A 20902-nucleotide genomic window follows, 5' to 3' on the forward strand; every position below is an offset into this window, starting at 1 on the left:
TGCCGCCGGGCGCAGTCCCTCGTGCCGGAGCCATGTTCGGAGGGGAGAGATGGAAGCGCCGGTAACAACTTAACGGTGGCTCTGGGACAAGGTTGCTTTCGTAGTAAGCCATAAGCGGAACATATGGAGAAGCAACAAGGTGGCGCTCAGAAGACAGGAAAGGGAGAGATGGGGGGGGGGGGAGGTTGGAAGATGGAGAGAGAGAGCGGGGTGCCTGGAGAGATTATGGGCCCCGCCACTCGTAAGACCCACTTAGGATCAACAAACGGCGGCCGTGTATGACGGAGAAAGGTTTTGGCGCTACGAGATGTGTTTTCTTAGTTCGATATTGTATATTTATATATATATATATATATATATATATATATATATATATATATATATATATATATATATATATATATATATATATTTATATATGTATAGCTGTATGTGTGTGTATATATATATATATATGTATATAATATTATATGCGTGTGTGGCATACTTAAAGAGTACTGTACAGGTGGAATTTGAAGATCACTGTCTCTCTGTCCGTCAGTCGTCGCCGCACACACACACACGCACGTCCAGGAGCACTGGCGTCCTCTAGTGGCGGGGCGCGGCGTGCGGGCAGCCCTCGTTGTCAGGGAGACGGCGGCGCCCCGCGGCGGCGCAGAGCCGGAAGTCCCCGCTCAGTGCGACCCCGCGCGCTCTTGTGCATGGCCGCCGCCGAGTCGATGGCCCTGCTATCGCGCTCACATTTATCGTGAAGACAAATTCAGAAATCATCCTCACGGCACCTTGTAATTTCCTCCCCACCATGTCCTTTCTTGTGCTCATTACGCCAAGCTTAAATCTGTGCAAGTTGCGCCCACTCAAGCGCCACCGTCAAGGAGCGGTGCTAAACGTAATCGGAAATAACATGCGTTACATTTCCACTAAGTGACGTTAGTCTGAGTGAGGGATACTCAAAAATGCTGCTTAAAAATTACTCAGCTTTTCGGCGTTTTGTTGCCCCTCATAGGCCTGAATAGAGCGCAAAGGTTCACGGATGAGCATTGTAAACGTCCCGTAAAACAGGGTGCCCAAGACAAACAGGACAAAGAAAGGACCTCTCAAGTATCTCGAAATACGCCACCTATCGCAGAATTTCAGAACTGCCGCACAATTTAAGCGGAGCTTGACCTTGGCGCAAGGGAAGACAGCACCGACACAGAGGCCTTCTTAGTCTTCTTCGGCCTGCAGCATCTAAGGCGAGTGACTACGCTGGCGATCAGTGGTTGAACGGATATGTACTCGAGGGGCTGGTGAAGAGGCGCGCACTGAGCACCAAGGGCACCCGCACACTAACAGAAATCAGAGCTAGCTGGCACTGTCGAAATCGAAGGAAACTCAGACGAGCTACAGCAGCCAGCTGAGAGGACACCCTTTTCATCTTTGTACCCTCCTTCTCTGTTGTTCTATTTGCCTGTTTGTTCGATTTTTATTTTCGAATCCGCAGATTTTATGAGGTTTTTTTTACCCAAAGACATCCCCCTCTTTCTTTGCGCATAGCACCGTATACTTTTAGTCAGTTCAAATAGCAGATTCAAAAATGGCAAAATGCTCAGCTACCGGCCAGCCTGCATTGTCAGCTCGTAACACGGTACCGTCGCCCTGCCGTGCTTGGTATCGTGCAACCCCACTTGCAGGCTTCTTTCCGAAAGTGTGCCGCACGCGCCCACCGGCCGCTGCAGCGCATAAATGCCTAGACGCCAGAGTTGCCGCGGTCCTTGCGACCGCAGCCCGAATGGCTTTTCTGAGCCTCGCACAAGAGCGCGCGCACTTCGTCTCGCCAGCCCGTGCTGCGCGAACATGGGTTCCGGCGCTGCGTCGCCAGGGAGGCGGTCGTGCGAAGGCGTCGCTTCCTTCCTCGGGTTCCCGCTGGAGGCCTGGACGGCAAACCGAGGCGCTGTCGGCGGCGGAGGCGGCGCGGCGGGAAGCACCGGGAAGCGGAAGTGATCACCACCAGCACTTGGATGAAGTCGACGCGGGTGGCACTTCCGGGCGAGTCGCTGGGCGCGGAGGGAGGCGCCGCTGTTGGCCGCAACAGGAGAAGAGGAGTAGCGCGGCACCTCACGCTCAGCCCTAGTTCCGAGAAAACTGCGCCTTCTTTCGCCACAAGAGCACGGCACACAACGCGACCGGTGACTCGACACACTCCGCTACGCAAAGTTTGAGCGATTTCCAGCAGCGTTAGCAACGAGAAGAGAATTATTTCCAATTAGTTCCTCTACGTTTGATGGATAGCAGTGATTAAAAATTTAGGAACACAAGTAAAGAGAATAACAAGGACAGACAGCCGTGGCTGAGTCGGACGCTGCTCAAATTTCTGCAGCGTGGAAACACGGAGCCACGAGCGAAAAAAACCACGCGACCATAGGCGCCATCACCAGCGCAAGTGCTCTTGAGGCTAAGAAATGCGGACCCGCGAAAACCAGTCGCTTCTCCTCGGCTGCGGCTTGACCTGCGGCTTGGCCCAGAGAAAGATGAACGGCGATGACGGCGAACAACTAGCAAACAAGTTCTCCTCCCTGCCGGGGCTGTGCAGCGTCGCTGCGATCGCCGAGTGAAGGCGCCGTCGTCGTGGCAGTGGCGCGACGATCGGCCAACACGGCTGGCGCCACGGCCTCTTGGCGATGCGAGCGCCACCTCTGGCGCGCCCTTGGCAGGCCTGCTGGCATGGCTTGGCGGAGGAGCGCAGACGCCGGCTCGGTGGCTCCCTCTAGCGCAGGGTCCGCTGGCTCGAGCCCTGCGCAGTCGGAGAGGAGGAAATTTAAAATCGAGGCTTGTCTGGCCTCTTGTGTCACACGTGCATGAATACGATCACTGCCATGACACTCTTGGAGTACAATAGTTACTAGAGTGTAAAGAATAAGGGGTGAGGAACTAACTGTGCCATTGCCGGCCCCAATATTTACGCGCCATATCAAGCACAGGCACTAGCCTCTCGACATTCAAATTTTGAGCCCCTGTGGGCTCTATCCACCACTAAAACCAACCTGAATGGTCCACACACTCTGAAATATATGCAAATGGGCTTAATGATATAAATATTTGCAAAAAAATATATAAAGAAGAACGTGTCGTATTGGGACAAATAATTCATCGGACATAAAGCAGACCGAGAATCGAACCAAAGAACTCATAGAGTATCGAAATCAGGTGCCTTCCCATCATGCTGCAGTACTTCTTTTTTTCTTTTATGGTGCATTGACACCCATTGATGTACCTGAACGGGATATATATACAGACTGTTCGGAAAGCAGCCAGCTGCTGACTGTACAGCTCTGCATTAGCATAGAAGTAATGCACAAATAACACAACTAAAACGGTGGCAAGGGTACAACGAGACATGAACAACGGCAACTAATATGGTAGAAAGGCGCATTCGTCATAGACGTCCGTCAGCCGGAGCATCCTTTGAGCAAAATGTGCTTTTGGAAAACGACAGGTTCAGCCTCGCGGTCCGACACGTGCGTTTCCGCATTCTCTGCAGTCCATCTGGAAAAATAATATCATATAAAGTTCGTAATCATGATGAGTAGCCACAGGGTATCTATCACACGCTGCGGGAATTTAAAACGATTCCTTTCTTTACCACCGTTTGTGGCACGTCCAAAACCCCAATGGCTTCTCTGCAATTAATAAATCAGTTTTCCAAGGGGCCTTTTTCTAGTTCACACAGATGACAATTAACAAATTACAGAAAAATATTTTTCCTGGCGGGGCACGCTTAAAAAGGTGGAGCTCCGACATGTAGTTTGAAGAAAAACGTTTTTGTGCAATGTGAAATCGGTATTTTACACACTCGAGGGAAAAATATAACTGCTGTTCTTATAGATCCTTCAGGACGCTTTGGTCGGCTAGTTGGTTCCGAAACATTATGACTCATGAAGTGTACAGCGCGATTAGAGACGCACGAATAAACACGACGATACACACTGATGACGGACGAATAAGTTTTATCTTCGCGACGTAACATGTGAATCAACGGATCATGCAAAATGATATTAGAACACACTGGACGAGAACAAATAAACAAATGCTCAAAAAAGAACTCTACCAAGTTGAGGCTTCCTGTGACAGCTCCTTGTGTGACAGTGCAGTAGAAGCCATGGTAAAGAGAGGGCAGGTAAATGGGTTTCTTGCAAACACAACGTGAGCAAGGAAGGGGGAAGCCTCAAGGAGGCAAGCTCCCTGTACAGCTTCCCCGTCCCTTGCTCACTTTGTGAGCGCAGTGAAAAGGGTGCTGATGCAGAAATTCGCCACCTTTTTAATCTTCCAGGCTTGAAATGTCTCTCGCGTGTATCTGTCACGATCCTTGGCAACCAGCGTGGTATCACCAAGCCTGGAGCGCACATTTCTCTTCCTTTTCTCCTCGTCGAAGTACCCACAGTGGATGCCGAGGTGGCCAGAAGTCGCTTCGAAACTTGTAACAACTATCTTTTAACTATTTGTTAAAACTGCGACCGGTCAGTCTGCCCACCGCAGGACAGCGGAATAGAATAGGCAACAGCCGGAGCACAGCCTAACGTCTTCGAGGTATGTCCACGTTAGATATCTAAAGCGGTTTTTTTCTTTACGCACCGTCTTACAAAATGGAACCTTGTGACTGCGGAGGAAAAATACCGATCGGAAAATCCTCGCTTATATCCCACAGTGCACCCGCCATGATGGCTCAGTGGTTATGGCATTCGGCTGCTGATGCCAATGATTCTATTTATTTATTTATTTATTCAAAATACCTTACAGGGCCCAGAAGGGCATTGAGTAAGGGGGGCAAAACAATAGATTAAGCAAATAGGAAGAATAAATTAAAAACAACGCGTGATACAAGGCAAAAATTAAACACAATTATAAATATACAGGGCAAAACGTAACTAAAAGACATACATCACCGCGAATCAAGGCCACGGCGGCTGCATTTCAGTGCAGGCGAGAGGCAATCGCTCCCGTGTGTTGTGCGATGCCAGTGAGAACCCCGCGTGATCGCAATTAATCCGGGGCCAACAACTACGACGTCTCCCGTGGCCTGTGTGCAGCTTCGGGTCATTAAGCCCCACGTTTCATGTGACATATGTTTGACGGGACGTTCCCCTTTTTCTGTGAAATATGTGTAGCGGAAGAGCAGATGTATTGCTTATCAACGCGATGTTTCGGTTCCTGGGGGCGTCGTGCTTGTGCGAGAGATTATGGCTTTGTAGCACCAGGTCTTTGAGCGATGTCCTTTCTTCTCAGCCCTTCCCCTTCTCCTTGCTCTTTCCCCGTTACGCTGCCTCTTTCTTTTACGTCAGTGCAGGGCACTAGAACCGAAACACCCTTCCGGTTAACCTGCCTTCTTTCCTCTCTCACAGTGCGTTTCTTTCAGTTTTGGTGGTCGGAGAGCAATGGCTACTTGGATGGATCTGCCGCATTGCCGATGAGTTGCCGCTAGAAGTCAAACGGCCGTGGTTTGCACGGCGCCATTTACGATGCTAGGGACAATGCTATGCCGAAGGTAGACGTGCGTAGAGTATAGTAGTGTAACATGGCACCTCGTCTGGAAACAGCGCCACACAAAAGACCGAATACTCCTCTCGTTCCTTGTCTTCTCCGGCGGGTTTCCGTTTCCGAAATCAATAATCGCTGTGCGTGACTTACCTCTACCACCCTACTGCCTTTCATTCTGTACTAAATTCATTTGTGTTCCATACGCAGTTAGCAAGTATTGCTCCATTAAACATCGCTTGAAAGTCAGCGTCATCGTGTGTCTCGTCCCTGTCCTTGAGTGTTCCGCTGTTTCCAGATATGTGCGACCAACTAGCTTATTCACCTCCGCTAATAATAAAACATTGTTACAAAAATAGCGCAGCTGGATTTCGCATTTCACGAATTGCCGTTCTCACGTCTGCACACGCAGATTCATATAGAGACGGAACTTATTTACATAGAGTGCCATTACGACAAGGTTGCTGCGAAAAAAAGCTGGCTGCCAGGCTGCCAACCGCTTGTGGAGCAGGGACGCAGTGCCACCGTTTGCCCAGCTGCTCATCGCTTCCAACGAAGCGCGTGGCTTCGAAATGCTGCTCGCTCGTGTGGAGAGTGGTAACAAGGGCTACCATCTTCTTCTAGAGGGATGGCATGAGTTGTTTTTAGCCCAGCTGGACGGACCCGGAATGAGATGCCGCCACACCAGGCGCATGCGTTGCTCGATTCCGCGCCAGCACATCGAATATGCATGCACCTCTAGAGCAAACTTGATGCCGAGACTTGATGCTGGAGTCCCGGACCTGAAGTTAATCAGGAAAGATTTTCATCCTTTATGTAATGAAAACAGTTAACATCAAATGGTTTTGCTAGCCTACTATACCTCACAACTACAGTGTTTGCCTCCCACTTCTCATTGGAATCGTTCCTGTTCATCATTGCTCGTTAAAACGGAAGCTTGGGCGAGTTGGCAAGCCATTTTAGACAGAACCGCGCGCAGTTTGACAGGGACAACGAGGGAGACACGACACAGACGAGCGCTGACTTGAAGCTGATGTTTATTGCTGGGAACGAGGAATATATATACAGTTCCAACAAAAAGAAAACGAAACGACTATTCATAGATTCACAATCATTCACACATGCCGCACAGAACAAAGGAGATAACTAAGATCATCATTCCCCCCCCCCCCCCCCTACTAAAAATGCCAGTTCTTTGGAAGCAATGAACAAAGAGGGGCTGCGGACGCAGCTGTCTTTTGTATATATATATATATATATATATATATATATATATATATATATATATATATATATATATATATATATATATATATATATATATTCCTCGTATATATTCCTCGTTCCAAGCAATAAACATCAGTTGCAAGTCAGCGCTCGTCTGTGTCGTGTCTCCCTCGTTGTCCCTGTCAAACTGCACGCCGTTCTGTTTTAAAATAAAACATCGTTGCTCGTTATGCTGCTCATATGTATTTTACTACTCATTTTTGCTCTCCTTCGCATTTATTCTTCGTTAGCTGATACATTATAACGGGTTTGTCCACTTGTCTGCTAGACTGCAGGTCGCTGGCTGTCACCATGCTGTTTTGCCAATCCGAAAGGGGTTGGGATACCGTCAAGTTGTTTTATAGCTTGCTTTTAGTTCTCAGTACTTCTCCTTTAAAAAAGAAATAAAAGGATAGAAGTTGATTGACTGATTTATTTATTGATTCATTAACTGATTTATTGATAATTCAACGAACTCAGCCCTAATGGCTGCCACTCTTCGATCAATGCCTCGGCCACCACCACACGGGCTCTTCGGGCGGTGTATGGAGCACGTCCATGGAGCAACGGAAATGTTTCATGCCCTGGAGAGCATTGTAACGCTCAGGTTTTACATTTACCACAGACAAAACTAATTCGCCGATTCACTTTAGGCCATCGTGTGATCGTTGCTCGTCCCAGCAAGGAGCCCAAGAAAAGAGGGAAACGCCAGTGCTAGTCTCAGAGTTATCAGTGCGTATGCAGTGCGGGAAAACTACATACTATCGCGAAAGCATAACACGGGCCGGACAATATGAACGCTTGAACACGGATAATTCATTCGGATTGCTGATGAATTCCCAGATTGTGCTGCGGCTCATAGTTTGAAGAGAAAACCGGCCAATGCAAGTGGCAAGTCAAAATTCAGGGACGCGTTATTCAAGCCGCTATCCAAGCGAAACCATTCTTTGCATCGGCGTTTGTCGCGTTTTCGCGATCCTTTTATGCACGGCATAATACAAAGGGAAATAATCCGTCTGAACAAGATATATACGTGAAAGACAAAGAGCTCGAAATGAGAAAAACCAGTACTTAAAACAAAAGAGCCCGAAAGCGTTCACTGAAAAAAAAAAGAATAGTTACTTGCTTTGTTTTGTCGCGATGTACGATGTATCCTTGTACCGCTCCTGCCTTGGCCACCAAATGGAGGCTGGCAGTATTGAATAAATAAATAAAATAAATAAATAAATGTACGCGAAGTGATCTTAGCAGCTACTCTGGAGGCGCGTATAATTCCCCCTCTCGTTTCTGCAGACAAGGGAGCAGTATTCCGACGCAGTGGCGTGCCACTGACCATCGTTCTAATTGCTCGGGGCTGGAAGAAGGGGCGGGGGACGAGAGCGGAGCGTGGCCGCGCGAATGACTCGCCTCCGAGTCAATCTCCTCCGTCATTAGCGCCGGCCGAGTGAACAGCGGCGCTGCAAATGAAAAGAGCTGCGGAAAGTGTGAGCCGACCTTCTGCGAGGCGCGCGCGCGCGCGCGCACGCACGCACGCACGCACGCACGCACGCACGCACGCACGCACGCACGCACGCGCACGCACGCACGCACGCACGCACGCACGCACGCACGCACGCACGCACGCACGCACACACACACACACACACACACACACACACACACACACACACACACACACACACACACACACACACACACACACACACACACACACACACACACACACACACACACACACACACACACACACACACACACACACACACACACACACACACACACACACACACACACACACACACACACACACACACACACACACACACACACACACACACACACACACACACACACACACACACACACACACACACACACACACACACACACACACACACACACACACACACACACACACACACACACACACACAGAACACGGCGCAAACTCGGACAGATAATTTTTGTTCATCGCGACGGGAATGTCAACACGAAGGCTGCCTGCAGACGTGCCGTGCTGAGGTGTCCCGCACGGCGCAGAAAGACGCATCGGAAAGAAAAAATGATGTACTGCGGAAATGAAAGGAACAGAAAAGCCTTAAAAGGTCATCAGATTAAATACTGGAGTCGTCACCAACGGCTGATGTCGCAAGTAAGGTGCACTGTGTCGAAAATTTTCAGCTACGAATCCCAGAGGCTATGCTACACCACCATTTAATTCAAAACAGCGATCACCGAGTCCTTTACGGTGTAGACGTCAGGAGTTTCAATCGAGCGGCAGGAAAAGTTTAATATGCATTTTCTTAGCAATAGATGCACCCTTTAGCTGTTGGTCAGACATCAACCTAGCCAGAAAAAGGCATAGGATTCATTTTTTAAAGAAAGCAGAAACTTGATGGAGTTTTCTTCATCACCATCATCAGCCTGACTACGCCCACTGCAGGGCAAAGGCCTCTCCCATATCTCTCCAATTGACCCTGTACTGTGCCAGCCGCTGCCAGATTATCCCGGCACAGTCTTTAATTTCAGTGTCCCTATAATACGAGGCTGATTTTCCTGTGGCCCGATGTGGTCTTGGCTGTGGCATAATCCCAAGATCGGGATGCAGAGCGCGAACGCTGGTGATGTGAACTCTGCAATTAGTGGTGCCTATGTTTATCTGTTTTTCTGTAAAATTTGAGTAAGCTTCGCAACTGCAGGCCTACAGTCTTCAGTATATATGTTAAAAGGCATCCACACCCATTTATCGCTTTTTGTTCTGTAACGTACTGCCGACGTGCAAACGCTATAGCTGTGCGTTTTAAAGTTCGCTTTGCCCAAAACACTGAAACAATGCAAAAAAAGCATGCTTTGCAGAATAGCAACAGAAGGGCTTTCGGCTGTAAATGTCAAGCATACGAGTCTCATTCAATCAATAGACTGAAACGTTTGGTGTAGAACGCAGCTTCACGATACTGACAAGAATATCCCGCTTGTTGCTTGCTCATTGCGGACAAGAAATTTTTACGAGTGGGTTTGTTTCGTTGTCTGACACTCTCTTCTTGAAGACCTACTGCGAGGACGAAAAGTTCATTCATGTACTCTGGTAAACATGGCGTTGTACCTATGGCGGGTCTTCACATGTGACCCGGTACATTGGAAGGTTCTTTCGATGTTGATGCCATTGACTTTGCTCTAGGTCATCTTCACAAGCGAATCTCAATCATCCTTCCTTCCCAAATGCCGACCGGGATTTTCCGAAGAATCACTTTTTGCCTCCTGTGACGCCTTCTGGTTTCTCTTTAATTAATGGCACGATCTCGTCTTCTCGATATTCTTCTTCCTTGTCTTCCTCTTCCATCGAAGCGGCGCACGCATTTTTTTTTCGCGGCTCACGTATGGCGTCCATCCTGTGCTTGTGTCACTTGGACGCGTTTTCCTTTTCTATGCGCTGCGAGTCTGCATGCACCCAAGGCTAAACAGCGCTCATTGTAGACCACTGGTTTCTGCAAGTTGAACTGCCTCGTAGATGCAAGTACAGATGCGTTGCGACGATAACCGAGCAGCTTAGAGCGAGCGGCACACATGCTTCTGGTTGCGCACTCAAATGGCGAAGACTTCAAACATCGGTGGGATGTGAAAGTATTTCGTCTTCATTTTGCTTTCGGGAGCTTTCTAGCAGTGCGGACGGACGGACAGATATTCGTGGCCAGGGCGATACGAAGACGTTAAATGCATTCTCGCTTCAAGTGGTCGTTGTTCGGACGTGCCTACAAACGGGGGGTCGCGGGGTCCAACATGCGTTACAAACTTGCACAGACCCAGTCTGAGGTGGAACTTGTTCGTCGTCGTCCGGCGAAGCGTGGTCTGACGCGAGAGAGCTTTAATGCAATTATTTGAAGACCCTTCGGTGTGGCTTCACTCTGGGGTCTCCGGAATCCCGTAAATGAATGAAGCATGTGCCATGAGCAGCAGAAAGCGACAAGCCGTGCTGCTGCGCTGAACTTCCGAGTTTGCATGAGTACGGAAAAAGTCGCTTCTATGAAAGAATATCAAGCCTGCGCATTTTCCCGTGTCATCGAATTTACTGTCCCCTTTAAATTAAGCCTCGAAGGCGATGGCGTTCGGCTGCTGAGTCCGCGCTGTCGTGCTCTGTTACCGGCATTTTAACGGGTGCATCCTGCTGCAGATGAAATGCACAAAAAACGTCCACTTACTGAGAGCGCTGTGCGGGATGAAAAGTCCCAAGTTTTCAAAATTAACACGCAGTGAGAAATCTCCCAGTTAAATGATTATCATTTTCCCCAGAAAATCTTGAACGGAATTGCAATAGGGAATCAATGAATCAAATTTATTTTCGTGCGCAATTTGGAAGTAACAGCCCTACTGGTGAAGGCAAAAATGAGACAAAGGATGAGAGGGGGATATTCCGCCCAACGTGGCCGTCCTGCGCGCTCATCGAATGGACAGCGGCTGGCTCCGTGCCGTTCGCGTGCCACGGCGGCTTCGCCCGCCGGTGACCCCGCTCCTTCGCCGTGGCACATGGGTGCCGACGATTCCCTTTGCTTTGCCTGGCGCGGACCAGAGAACGGAAGCTGCGAGTCTGTTTGCGGCACAGCCACGTACAAGTTTAAGCTTGACGCATGCGTGCGAGTGTGGGTGGAAAACTCGTGGGACGAATGATAGTGTCATAATGACTACGTGACGATTATTCCTGCGATAACGACTCAACTAGTTTGACATGCGGTATCATTGGTCGCCCCAGTGGCACCCACCTTATGTTATGTTTAAAAGCTGGCAAAGTGACGCGATTGCCGAAAAGGGCCTGGAAGTCGGTCTGCCGAGGAAATCTCCTAGTATCAGTAACTCAGGCTCGAAATTAGGAATTGCAAACACGTAGTGTGGGAAGAAGCTGTCACAGTAATGATGTCAGCAAAAAGCATGCTTGCAAGTGTCTACCGCATGCATGCTGCTCTTTGTATTTATTATTTTTTTACGCATGCTGCTAGCCTTATCTTACGTGCTTCGCTTGATACGAGTCATCACTGCTAAACTGTTAACGCGAAGCAAGCGCCCTTCAACTTGGCAGTTGTTTTATTGAAGAGACGAAATTCTCGCAAAACGTCGTGCCCTCAAGCAGCAATCGTACGTGAGCCGCAGCTTGCAAGCGGGCAATCACGGTACCCCTTCTGGGCGGCCTCCTGTGCCCAGCTTCCGTGAACGGCAGCGGGGAAGGAACAAGACCGCGATGACTGTTCAAGGGGGAGGGGGGAAGAGCTCGCGGCTATGACGTCACATTGACGTCATGGCGCATCGACCCGCGTCGTCCCAGTGGCCCAGGGCATCGGCCCCCTCCGGCCGGTGTCCCTGTGAATGCGCTTACGAGGCGGCGGCCACGAGACCTGCTCTGACCCGGCAGCAGTGCTTTCTGCCGCTTTTGCCTTGGCACCCCCCAATCAGCGGCAGCATGCAGCATTGTGCTGTGCAAAGTGCAGGGCGCGCTTTCTAAAGATAAGCATCTGCGGCGAACTTGCTACTCGACTGTTTTGGCAAAGGGACACAGGGCGATTCTGTGAAGAAGAGAAAGAAAGACTACGAAGGGGGAAAAGCAAAGCTGCCTCAAGAGGCTATCACGAGTGAATATTTCAAACAGGTCCTAAACGAGGTTATTTTAAACGCACACAAAGGGCTGTTGCCAACTCATTTTCCTTTTGCAATTCTTGCGTGTAATTTTGATTTTTGGAATTCTCGCAGACGCGCTCAAAATGTGTCCATTCTGTGCCTTATTAAGAATATTTACATAACCTGCTACCTATACAAGGGGAAGTAAACATTGTTTCTTTTTATTTTTCTTTGCCCTTGCTGCTAAGGCCAAATAGATTTGCACATTACATAAACACATAAAATAAAATAAACAAAAACAGGGCTTCAGTGAAAACGAGCGGAAAGACAAAAATGACCCACAAGATTCTCTCTGCATCCCTTCTGCGGAAGCAGCCGACTTTCGCAAAAGACATGCGCCAAATAAAAAAAAGCGACAAAAACGTAAGCAATCGAAAAAACGCGGACAAAGACGGGTGTGCACAGACGCGCCGCTGCTTGCGTGCAGTCGCGCCTTCTGTGAGGTTTTTATTCACTATGCTCTCCAGTTTGCCCACCATCTCCCTTGGAGCCAACCCTCTCAATGTGCGCACCTCCGGAGCGCGGCGAAGCACGCGCGACGCCATTCTGGTTTCGAAGAAATGCTTGTGTACGCACCTCGACTGGCGCGGAAGAGATAACGTCGAACGCAGTGGTGGGCTTCCCCTGTGCGTAAGCTCGACTCCCTTGGCCAGAGGAGCAGCCAAGGAAGACTGAAAGAGAAAATAACACACGCGCACGCCCACAGACGATTACAACACTCAGTAATCCGCTATTACAACGCAATTGTTGTGGGTGATTTCTGCGAGTGAATGAAGTTTTGTTGCTATTTTTCAAAGGGTAATTGAAGAATAAAAGCATTTCACTCAAACATTTCACGCAGTTTTCGGTTAGTTTATAATTATTTTTACTTGTGTCACACTTTACTGCTTCTTTTTAACCATTTTAAAGATTATTTACAATAATTTTGATCTCCAAGGGCGCCTTAGTCAGAACATGCCTGCGGTTCACTTCGATCAACGCGTGCAGTCATCGGGAATGTGAGCTTCCTGAAGTCTAGCGTTAATGGCGACGTGCAAATGCTGCGCACTGACAACGGCAAGCGTTAAGTCTGCGGCAAAAGTATGCGGATGCCTGTGCTGATGGAACGAATGTACAGCAAGACTGCCTCACTGCCTGGTACTGATATCGGCGGGTGGGTCAAGCACGTGCCCTCTGATGGTCTTTCGCATACCTCTCCGATTAAGCCTGTCCTTTTCCGACTGCGGCCTTAATATATCCCCGCAAACTTCCTAATCTAATTAGCACACTTCACCCTTTTCCGCCCACTGCTGCGGTTTCTCGCTTTTGGAATCCAGTCCGTTATCTTAAGGGACCATCGGCCATCTCCCCTTAGCATATTACATGTCTTCCCCATGCCCATTTATTCCCGATTTTAGCCTTTGTCCTGCAGTGGGCATAGTCAGGCTGCTGAAGATGATCATCATCATTAGCTCGCGTTGGTTCCCTGGCTCGCTGTGCCCTCTTCCGGCCTCTTGGTCTTTTAATGTTGCCTTTGTCATTTTACTTTCCATACTTTGTTCCCTCATGCCAGCAGCCCACAGATATAGAAGGCTGACTTCCGTGACGGCACCGAGGTCATTTCTTTTTCCTGCACACACGCATCCGCTAAACTCTTCCTCCAAACCGTGCATTTATACTTCTGTAGCAGCGCCGTGGTTCAGCAGCTCTTCTGTCTACGACGGCCCGCCGCGGTGGCTCAGTGCCTTTGGCCGCCGAGCCCAAGCCCGCGACGCCTTAACCCGGCCGCATGTCGGTGGTGGTGGTGGAAAGCATAGAGGCGGACCTCCAAGGAGCGCAAAGCCTGCGAACAACGCGCGAACTTGACGCACGCGGCGCGAAAATCGGCTGCGGCTGTTCGCTGATAAGCGATTTTTGATGGGAAGCGCTCGGGAGGTGTGTTGTGTTCGCTTCCGATCTAGCTTGCTTAGACATTTTCGTCCGCCGCTGGCTTGCGCGGAGGGGCATCAGCCCCCGCCTGGTTCTCGTCTTCGCCCTCCGCAGTGGCAGGCGCCGGCCTTCGCCTCGATTCGAGCTTAATTTTGCAACTGTTGTCAAAACAAGCGATTAATTTAGCATGAATCAGTCATCACGTTTATGATAGAACATAACCAAATCTAGGATCGAAGCTAGCACATATCCTTGCAGCGCCAGAGGCGTCGTTTGTAAAAAAAGCTGCCAACGCTGAGCGTAGCGCGGCGGCTTTTCAAGTGAAGTGAATGCAAATTTTCCCGCTTAAGCCCGGCATACATGCGACGTCTTATTCGACGATGTTCGCGCGGCAGAAAATGTCGTGGCGGCGCGACGCCCGGCCGGAGATACATGGAGCGAATAAGCGGCAGCCCGGCGCCGCGTATCTCTCAGCGCGAAAGCAATGTGATCAACAAGTGGCAAACACCATTGAGCGAGGAGCTCTTTGAGAGTAGTGACGCTGACTCCTCGGTTAGAACAACTAAACTGTTCATTTAGACACCACTGTACTGATTGCAGCACGCGTGCATAGGTATCTACAAGGTTTTGCGTGCTCGAAGGCATGCGGTCGCGTACCTTTCGACGCTCGCTCAGCCGTGGCTACCATCGGCTGCGGTTTTCTTCGGCACCTTCGCCTCAGGGAGGAAAAGCGGGCATTTCGATCCAAGATTCGGTCGTGTTCTCCAAAACAAGTGTCATTTCAGGTCTAGTGAAGCATTTATTTTCACGATATTAACATTTCCGTGCAATAAACACAGCAGTGCTCGTCGGCCATGGCGGCCATGTTGGCGGCGGCGGAGGCAGCCAAACCGGAAGAGCGGGCTTTCTGCGCTGCTATTGGCTTGCTCCGGCTGCCGCTTCCGGTCTCGCCGCACGCCGCCCGTCAATATCTGGCGGGGCCAGATCGGAGGCGGCGGGCGTTTTTTTCGAGGCCGGGCGTCAAATGCGCGCCGTCGGGCGAAAATCGCCGACAAAAACTCTCCATGTATCCCGGGCATAATATGACTCCATGGTTCGCTCGTTGTAATAAAAATAGCGCATAGAATGCTTACAATCGCTTTTATCTCATTTATATCATTAGTTACGATGCGGTGCAAATATGTCAGTAAATATGATCCGACAATCTACGGTGCCACGTCTATTCATGGTTTTTCGTCTTGCAGGAATGGGCATGAATAACAGAGAACCATGACAGCTGTACTAAGTCTCATGTGAACTGATGCCTTGGAAGGCGAACGTGAATAACAAGCTTACGACAGATATATAAACAAATTAATGTGACAACAACCAAAGTACGTAACGAGCAGTCAAGGCAGTACTTTGGCCCGGCTGCTTCTAGAAAATACAGGGTACGATGACGGTGCCCGTAACGTTTTTTTTTTACCGTATGCTGTAGCCGCTTCTTTTGCGCCCGGCAGTCACTACAAGTAGTGAGAGTATCGCTCCGACGCCTACGCACTGCGTAACTTAGCCAGCCTGGCCCGATGGCGCCGGCGGCGTTCGCCCTTCCTCACATGCTGGACTGTGCGACGAATTCGCGGCAGCGTGCCGCGCGAATTTCGCAGCGAAACTTCGCTCCTTGAAGGGCGGTATTAAGACGTCCGTGTGGAGTGCGACGTCGGTGCACGTTAAATAGCCCAAGTGGTGGTCGAAAGTAACCCGGATAGCGCTCAACTACGGCGGCGCTCACATGCCACGCACGTGTAGTTTTGGGAAATTAAACCTCGGATAGCATCCCTACAATTCTTCCCTCCCTGGGCAGGCAGGGCCGCCACATGCCCCTCCGTACATCATCGTCGACAAGTATGGTAGTGATGCGTTGGGTTTAACGTCCCGAATCTATACGTGGCGTATGTGAGGCACCTCAGTGGAAGGCCACGTATCAATTTTGACCACTACCTGGACTAACATCACACAGTACGCGGGCGTCTTATTCATGTCGCCACCTGTGAAATGCGGCCGCCGTGGACAGGACTCGATCTCGCGCCCATAGGCTCAGTAGCCTAACGCCAAAACCACTGAACCATCGCGCCGGGTGGGGGTGCAAAGAAGGAATTATGACGGGAGGCTATAGTTAGGAGGAAGTATAGACAGAATCAGTATCCCGAAGCAGTCAATACTAAAAGCGCGGGGAAATTTTAATCATCTGTTTTGTTTTTCTTTATAATCGCAATAGAGAGTCGTCAGCCCGATGAATTCGACTGCGCCTCTACCGCTCTTCCTACACCTGCAGTTTTCGTAATTTTATCACTTTACAAAGCCTTCTGCCGCTTCTATTTTCCCCTTTTTGTGATACCTACTCTCTGGTCGCAAATGACACCAGATCACGCATTCTATGGCTGAAGAGTACGGAGCTGGATATCGTTTTCATCGATATCGAACACTTCCGTAACAGAGGGCCTTAACTAAAAAGTTATGAAAGTTGCGCAAGTAGTAGATCTATTCAGTGATTTTCATTGCTGCTCACACTGTTCTTTGTTTCCTGGGAGAGGGTTTTCTTCAGCTAAGTTCGCCTACAGTGGCGATGACAACCAGAGTACAGCGACTGTCAGCTTCTTTTTTCAGAAATATATGCAATGCCCTTTATATTATTTGGAAATTACGGCTCAGTTTTTTTTTATTCGAGAAGTGTGCCATGAGGCATAAGTTGAAAAAGGAAGGGGGGGGGGGAAGGAATGCACGGGATTGAAAGTTAAAAGAAGGAGTGAAGAACCGTTGCGCTGAGGTAGTCGCACAGGTTGCTAATGAAACGGTTGTCCATAGTCCACTTCACGTAGTCACTTTCGCGGTTCCACCGCAGGCCGACCTCCCTGAGGAGCCGTTTTCTGATAGCAGCCGTCGCTGGGCACGTCCACAACAAGTGCCGCGCATCACAAATGTCCGGTGCAGCGCTACAGAGAGGGCACCTGTCAGGTGCTGGCAGATCTTTGGCACGCCACCGATGACGGACAGATGGTGTCAGAGCCGCCCCTGCAAGAATTCGGCGCACGGATACCTCCTCCTGCCGAGTAAGACTACGGGGGAGAGGGTGCGAACTCGGAGGAATTAGAGCGCGTGTTCGTTGGCGCAGAACTTCGGAATCGGAAACATGGGACATGAACGGATCTGGCGGAAGAGGGGAAGGTGGCGGATCGTCTAATGTATGAAGATGAGTCATAGCATCCGCTTGAATGTTATGTGGATCCTGGGAATGGCCGCGAATCCAGTGTATGCGCACAGGACATGGATACTTTGCGCAGAGCACATGAATTGATTGTGAAATCTGGAACGTTCGTCGAACAGCCTTAAGCTGTTCGGTGTTCGGCGCGGGAGTCGGTGTAAATATGAACTGTATTGAATGTTGGAACGAGCGGAAGTGAAGCAATGGCATTATAAATGGCTTGAAGTTCCAATGCCAGGGGAGTGCACGTATCCGCAGTATACGGCGCGCGAGAGTTGAGATGCGGATGAGATGAACTATACACAGCAGTAACTCCCCTCTCTGCAGAATGTGATGCATCCGTGTATAATATGCACCCTTCAGGCAGATACGCTGCTGATACCGACGGGGAAACAGTGGGGCGATTGTCAGTGAGCTGGCAATAGGACCACGGTGGAAGTGTCTTTAAACGATGAAGTTTGAGAGACTGTTTTCGAGCTCTATTTGCCACCCGTTGGTCGATGATTTCACTGAGTGTATTAAGTTGGGCGAACTCCTGTAGCACAGGTATGGGTGTTAAACGAGGCAGATATGTTATGACGCGCATAGCCTCACGATTGATAGCTTTAAGGGAGTCCCACTGTCTGCGGGTGAGACGTTGAAATTGTGCCTGATATACTATCCGTGGCTGAAGGATAGAGCGTACAAGCTGGCGGGCCGTAGGAGCACGTGCGCCACCAGAGCGCATAGCTATGCGACGAATCAGACCTAGAGTAGCGTGAGCCGATTTACGGGTGGCTGTCAGTCACGGGGTGCCAGTCCCAGATGTATGGAGGAGAAGACCAAGAATACGAACAGTTTCTACCTGAGGAAACAGAGAATTATGTACCGTAAAATTTAAAGGGGGAGCTTTCCGTAAGCCTGCTTTATTTCCAATTCGAATGAAACATGATTTAATAGGAGAGAGTGTTAGACTCAGAGGTGGGAGGCGAGATGTCAATACATCCAGCGCGTGTTGAAGGACCGACTGATGAATAGACGCATCTGGATGACAGCACCACAATGTTATATCATCGGCATACGCAAGCACGCGGATAGAAGGGATGGACTCTAGGGCTCGAACAAGAGGAATTAAAGCCACATTAAATAATGTGGGGTCGAGAACGGAACCCTGCGGCACTCCTCTATTGGAAGTGAAGTAACCAAAGGGCTTTCCGTGGGCACGCACGCTGAAGGTTCGATTTGCTAAAAAGGCGTGAACAGAGAGGAGGAATCGGTGAGGGAGACCAAGAGTTTGAAGGGAGGCAAGAATGGCAGAGTGAAGGATGTTATCATACGCCTTTGTTATGTCTGTAGCGATTACGGTTCGTACAAGGTGACTCTGCGGAGAGTGGTCAAGCACGTCGGCAGCCAAAGTAGCAAGGCCGTACTCCGTTCCAATTTATGGGCGGAAACCAATTTGGGAATAACAATCATGGGATTCCAGCCACCACGACAAGCGCGCGGCTGGAATGTTTTCATAAAGCTTGCAGATGGTAGGCGTAAGGGAAATTGGACGAAGGGCCGAGAGAGATACTGGAGGCTGACCTGACTTGGGTATTGGAACCACAATAGAATGCTTCCAGTCTCCCGGCATGACGCCAGAAAGCCACACTTCGTTAAAAGTATCAAGTAGGGTTTGCAAAGCCCTCCCTTCCAAGTTACGGAATAAGGAGTTAGGTATGCCGTCGTGCCCGGGAGTAGTAGTAGTTTTTAAACGTTCAATGGAGGCCAGCCGCTCTGCCATGGCGAGGTAAGAAGTAATCCCTTCGGAGGGCTCTGTAGCCGATAACTCAGGTGGAGACGTAGCGGTGCAGTCATGGCTAAGAAAAAATTGACGGGCCGCTTGTTGTGCAAATGTGTCCTCATCCACATTTAGCGCGAGGCGAATGCTCTCTGTGTAATCTGCAACCTGAGAAGGGCGCGCCATGGCGTGAAATACTCTCCAAAGATGTTGATTGCCCTGCGTTGAGGACAGGCGGGCACACCATGCTGCCCAGCGTTGCCTGCCTAGCCGCTTTGCATAGCGCCGCGCCCGTGCGGTAGCGTGGTGAAGAGTAGGAAGAGCCGATGGGTCATCGGGGTGACGAGTAGCGTAAAGATCCGCCTGGCGACGAAGAGCCTACAGATTCAAGAGATGTGTGTCCGCGTTTGGGTCGTCTTCATTTACAGTAGTGGTAATAGTGTGAGTAGCGAGAACAGCAGACAGAGTAGACAGTGCTGAAGAGGGGTTGAATGTAGATAAATGATTGTCTGCGCGTACAGAGTCCCATGACGTTAGTCGTACACTGCGGCGTATTTTCCGTAGACACGTAGGCGTGAGGGAGATAAAAATAGGGCTGTGATCGCTACCCCAAGTATCAGAATCAACATCCCAACGAGGGTTACCGGGGCCTAACCACCAAGTCAAATCAGGTGAATACGGGCCACCTCGTGGGCGGGCAGAAGTACTCGAGTGGTTTAAAAGTTGAAAGGAATGATCCGAAAAGCTCCCTTGGATGTGTGCACCCCTTGAGGAATCCGATGGGTAACCCCACGCAGTGTGTGCGCCGTTGAAGTCACCACCAACTAGAATAGGGATACCCGAGTTGGTAGAACGTAGAAAACGAACCCATCCCAGATTGGGAGATGCGGAGCCAGGACGACTATAAAAAGAAACTAGGACAATGGGTGTGCGTGCAGGTTTTACGAGAAGGGCGAAAACCTCTTGACGTGTGTTGCACCACCGTGAAAGGTCGAACGGTGTGTTTCGGAACTGAACTGTGAATATAAATTGCAGATTTACCTGGGCTGAGGGAGGAGGCGGTGCAACGGCGATCAGGGATAGAGGATGAATAATATGCGCAGAAACCTGAAAGGCGTGGGAGTGCATTATGCTCTTGCAGTAGGAACGCCGATGCCCTCAGCTTTCCGTCGCGAAGGCGGATGTTCACTTCAGAGGCCTTATTAGCGAATCCTCGACAGTTCCACTGCACCACCACCGATGATGATGCGCTATCCATGACGAGGCCGAAGAGCTTCCACGATGAGGGATGTCACCTGCTTCATCAGCGCTAATATCTTATCCACTGTCGGGGTAGTCACGGCTAACAGGTGGTCGGCACCTGATTGTGGCCCAGTGCTTACCCTATAGATAGTTGATTCCTCTGATGATTGCTCCCGAGTTATTAGAATTCTTCGAGAGGATTGAGAACGACGCTGTTCCCGGCGCTGGGTGAGTTCGTCTATTCGGCGGCGAGCCTCCGCGATTGCATTGTCTAAAGCTGTGCCTTCATCTGCGGTATCCACATGTGATGGA

At 49.9% G+C, this 20902-nt stretch overlaps 1 protein-coding gene across 5 annotated transcripts in view; it reads right to left on the reverse strand.

Moving 5' to 3' along the window:
- Window positions 1-377: 377 nt before the first annotated feature.
- Window positions 378-20902, reverse strand: part of Sh (Potassium voltage-gated channel protein Shaker) — a 340817-nt gene continuing 320292 nt past the window's right edge. For 2 of the 5 annotated variants that reach the window (XM_077660831.1, XM_077660832.1), the window contains exons 6-7: window positions 13014-13108; window positions 378-2773 (exon numbers count right to left, since the gene is read on the reverse strand). In XM_077660831.1, coding sequence (XP_077516957.1) covers window positions 2278-2773; window positions 13014-13108 — 591 coding nt within the window. In that variant the 3' untranslated portion in view covers window positions 378-2277. Of the gene's footprint in view, window positions 2774-13013; window positions 13109-20902 lie in introns of those variants that run through there. The other 3 variants (XM_077660835.1, XM_077660833.1, XM_077660834.1) reach the window with 2 other exon arrangements.

This window comes from Amblyomma americanum, chromosome 4 (genome assembly GCF_052857255.1).
Source record: "Amblyomma americanum isolate KBUSLIRL-KWMA chromosome 4, ASM5285725v1, whole genome shotgun sequence".
NCBI classification, from domain to species: Eukaryota; Metazoa; Arthropoda; class Arachnida; order Ixodida; family Ixodidae; genus Amblyomma; species Amblyomma americanum.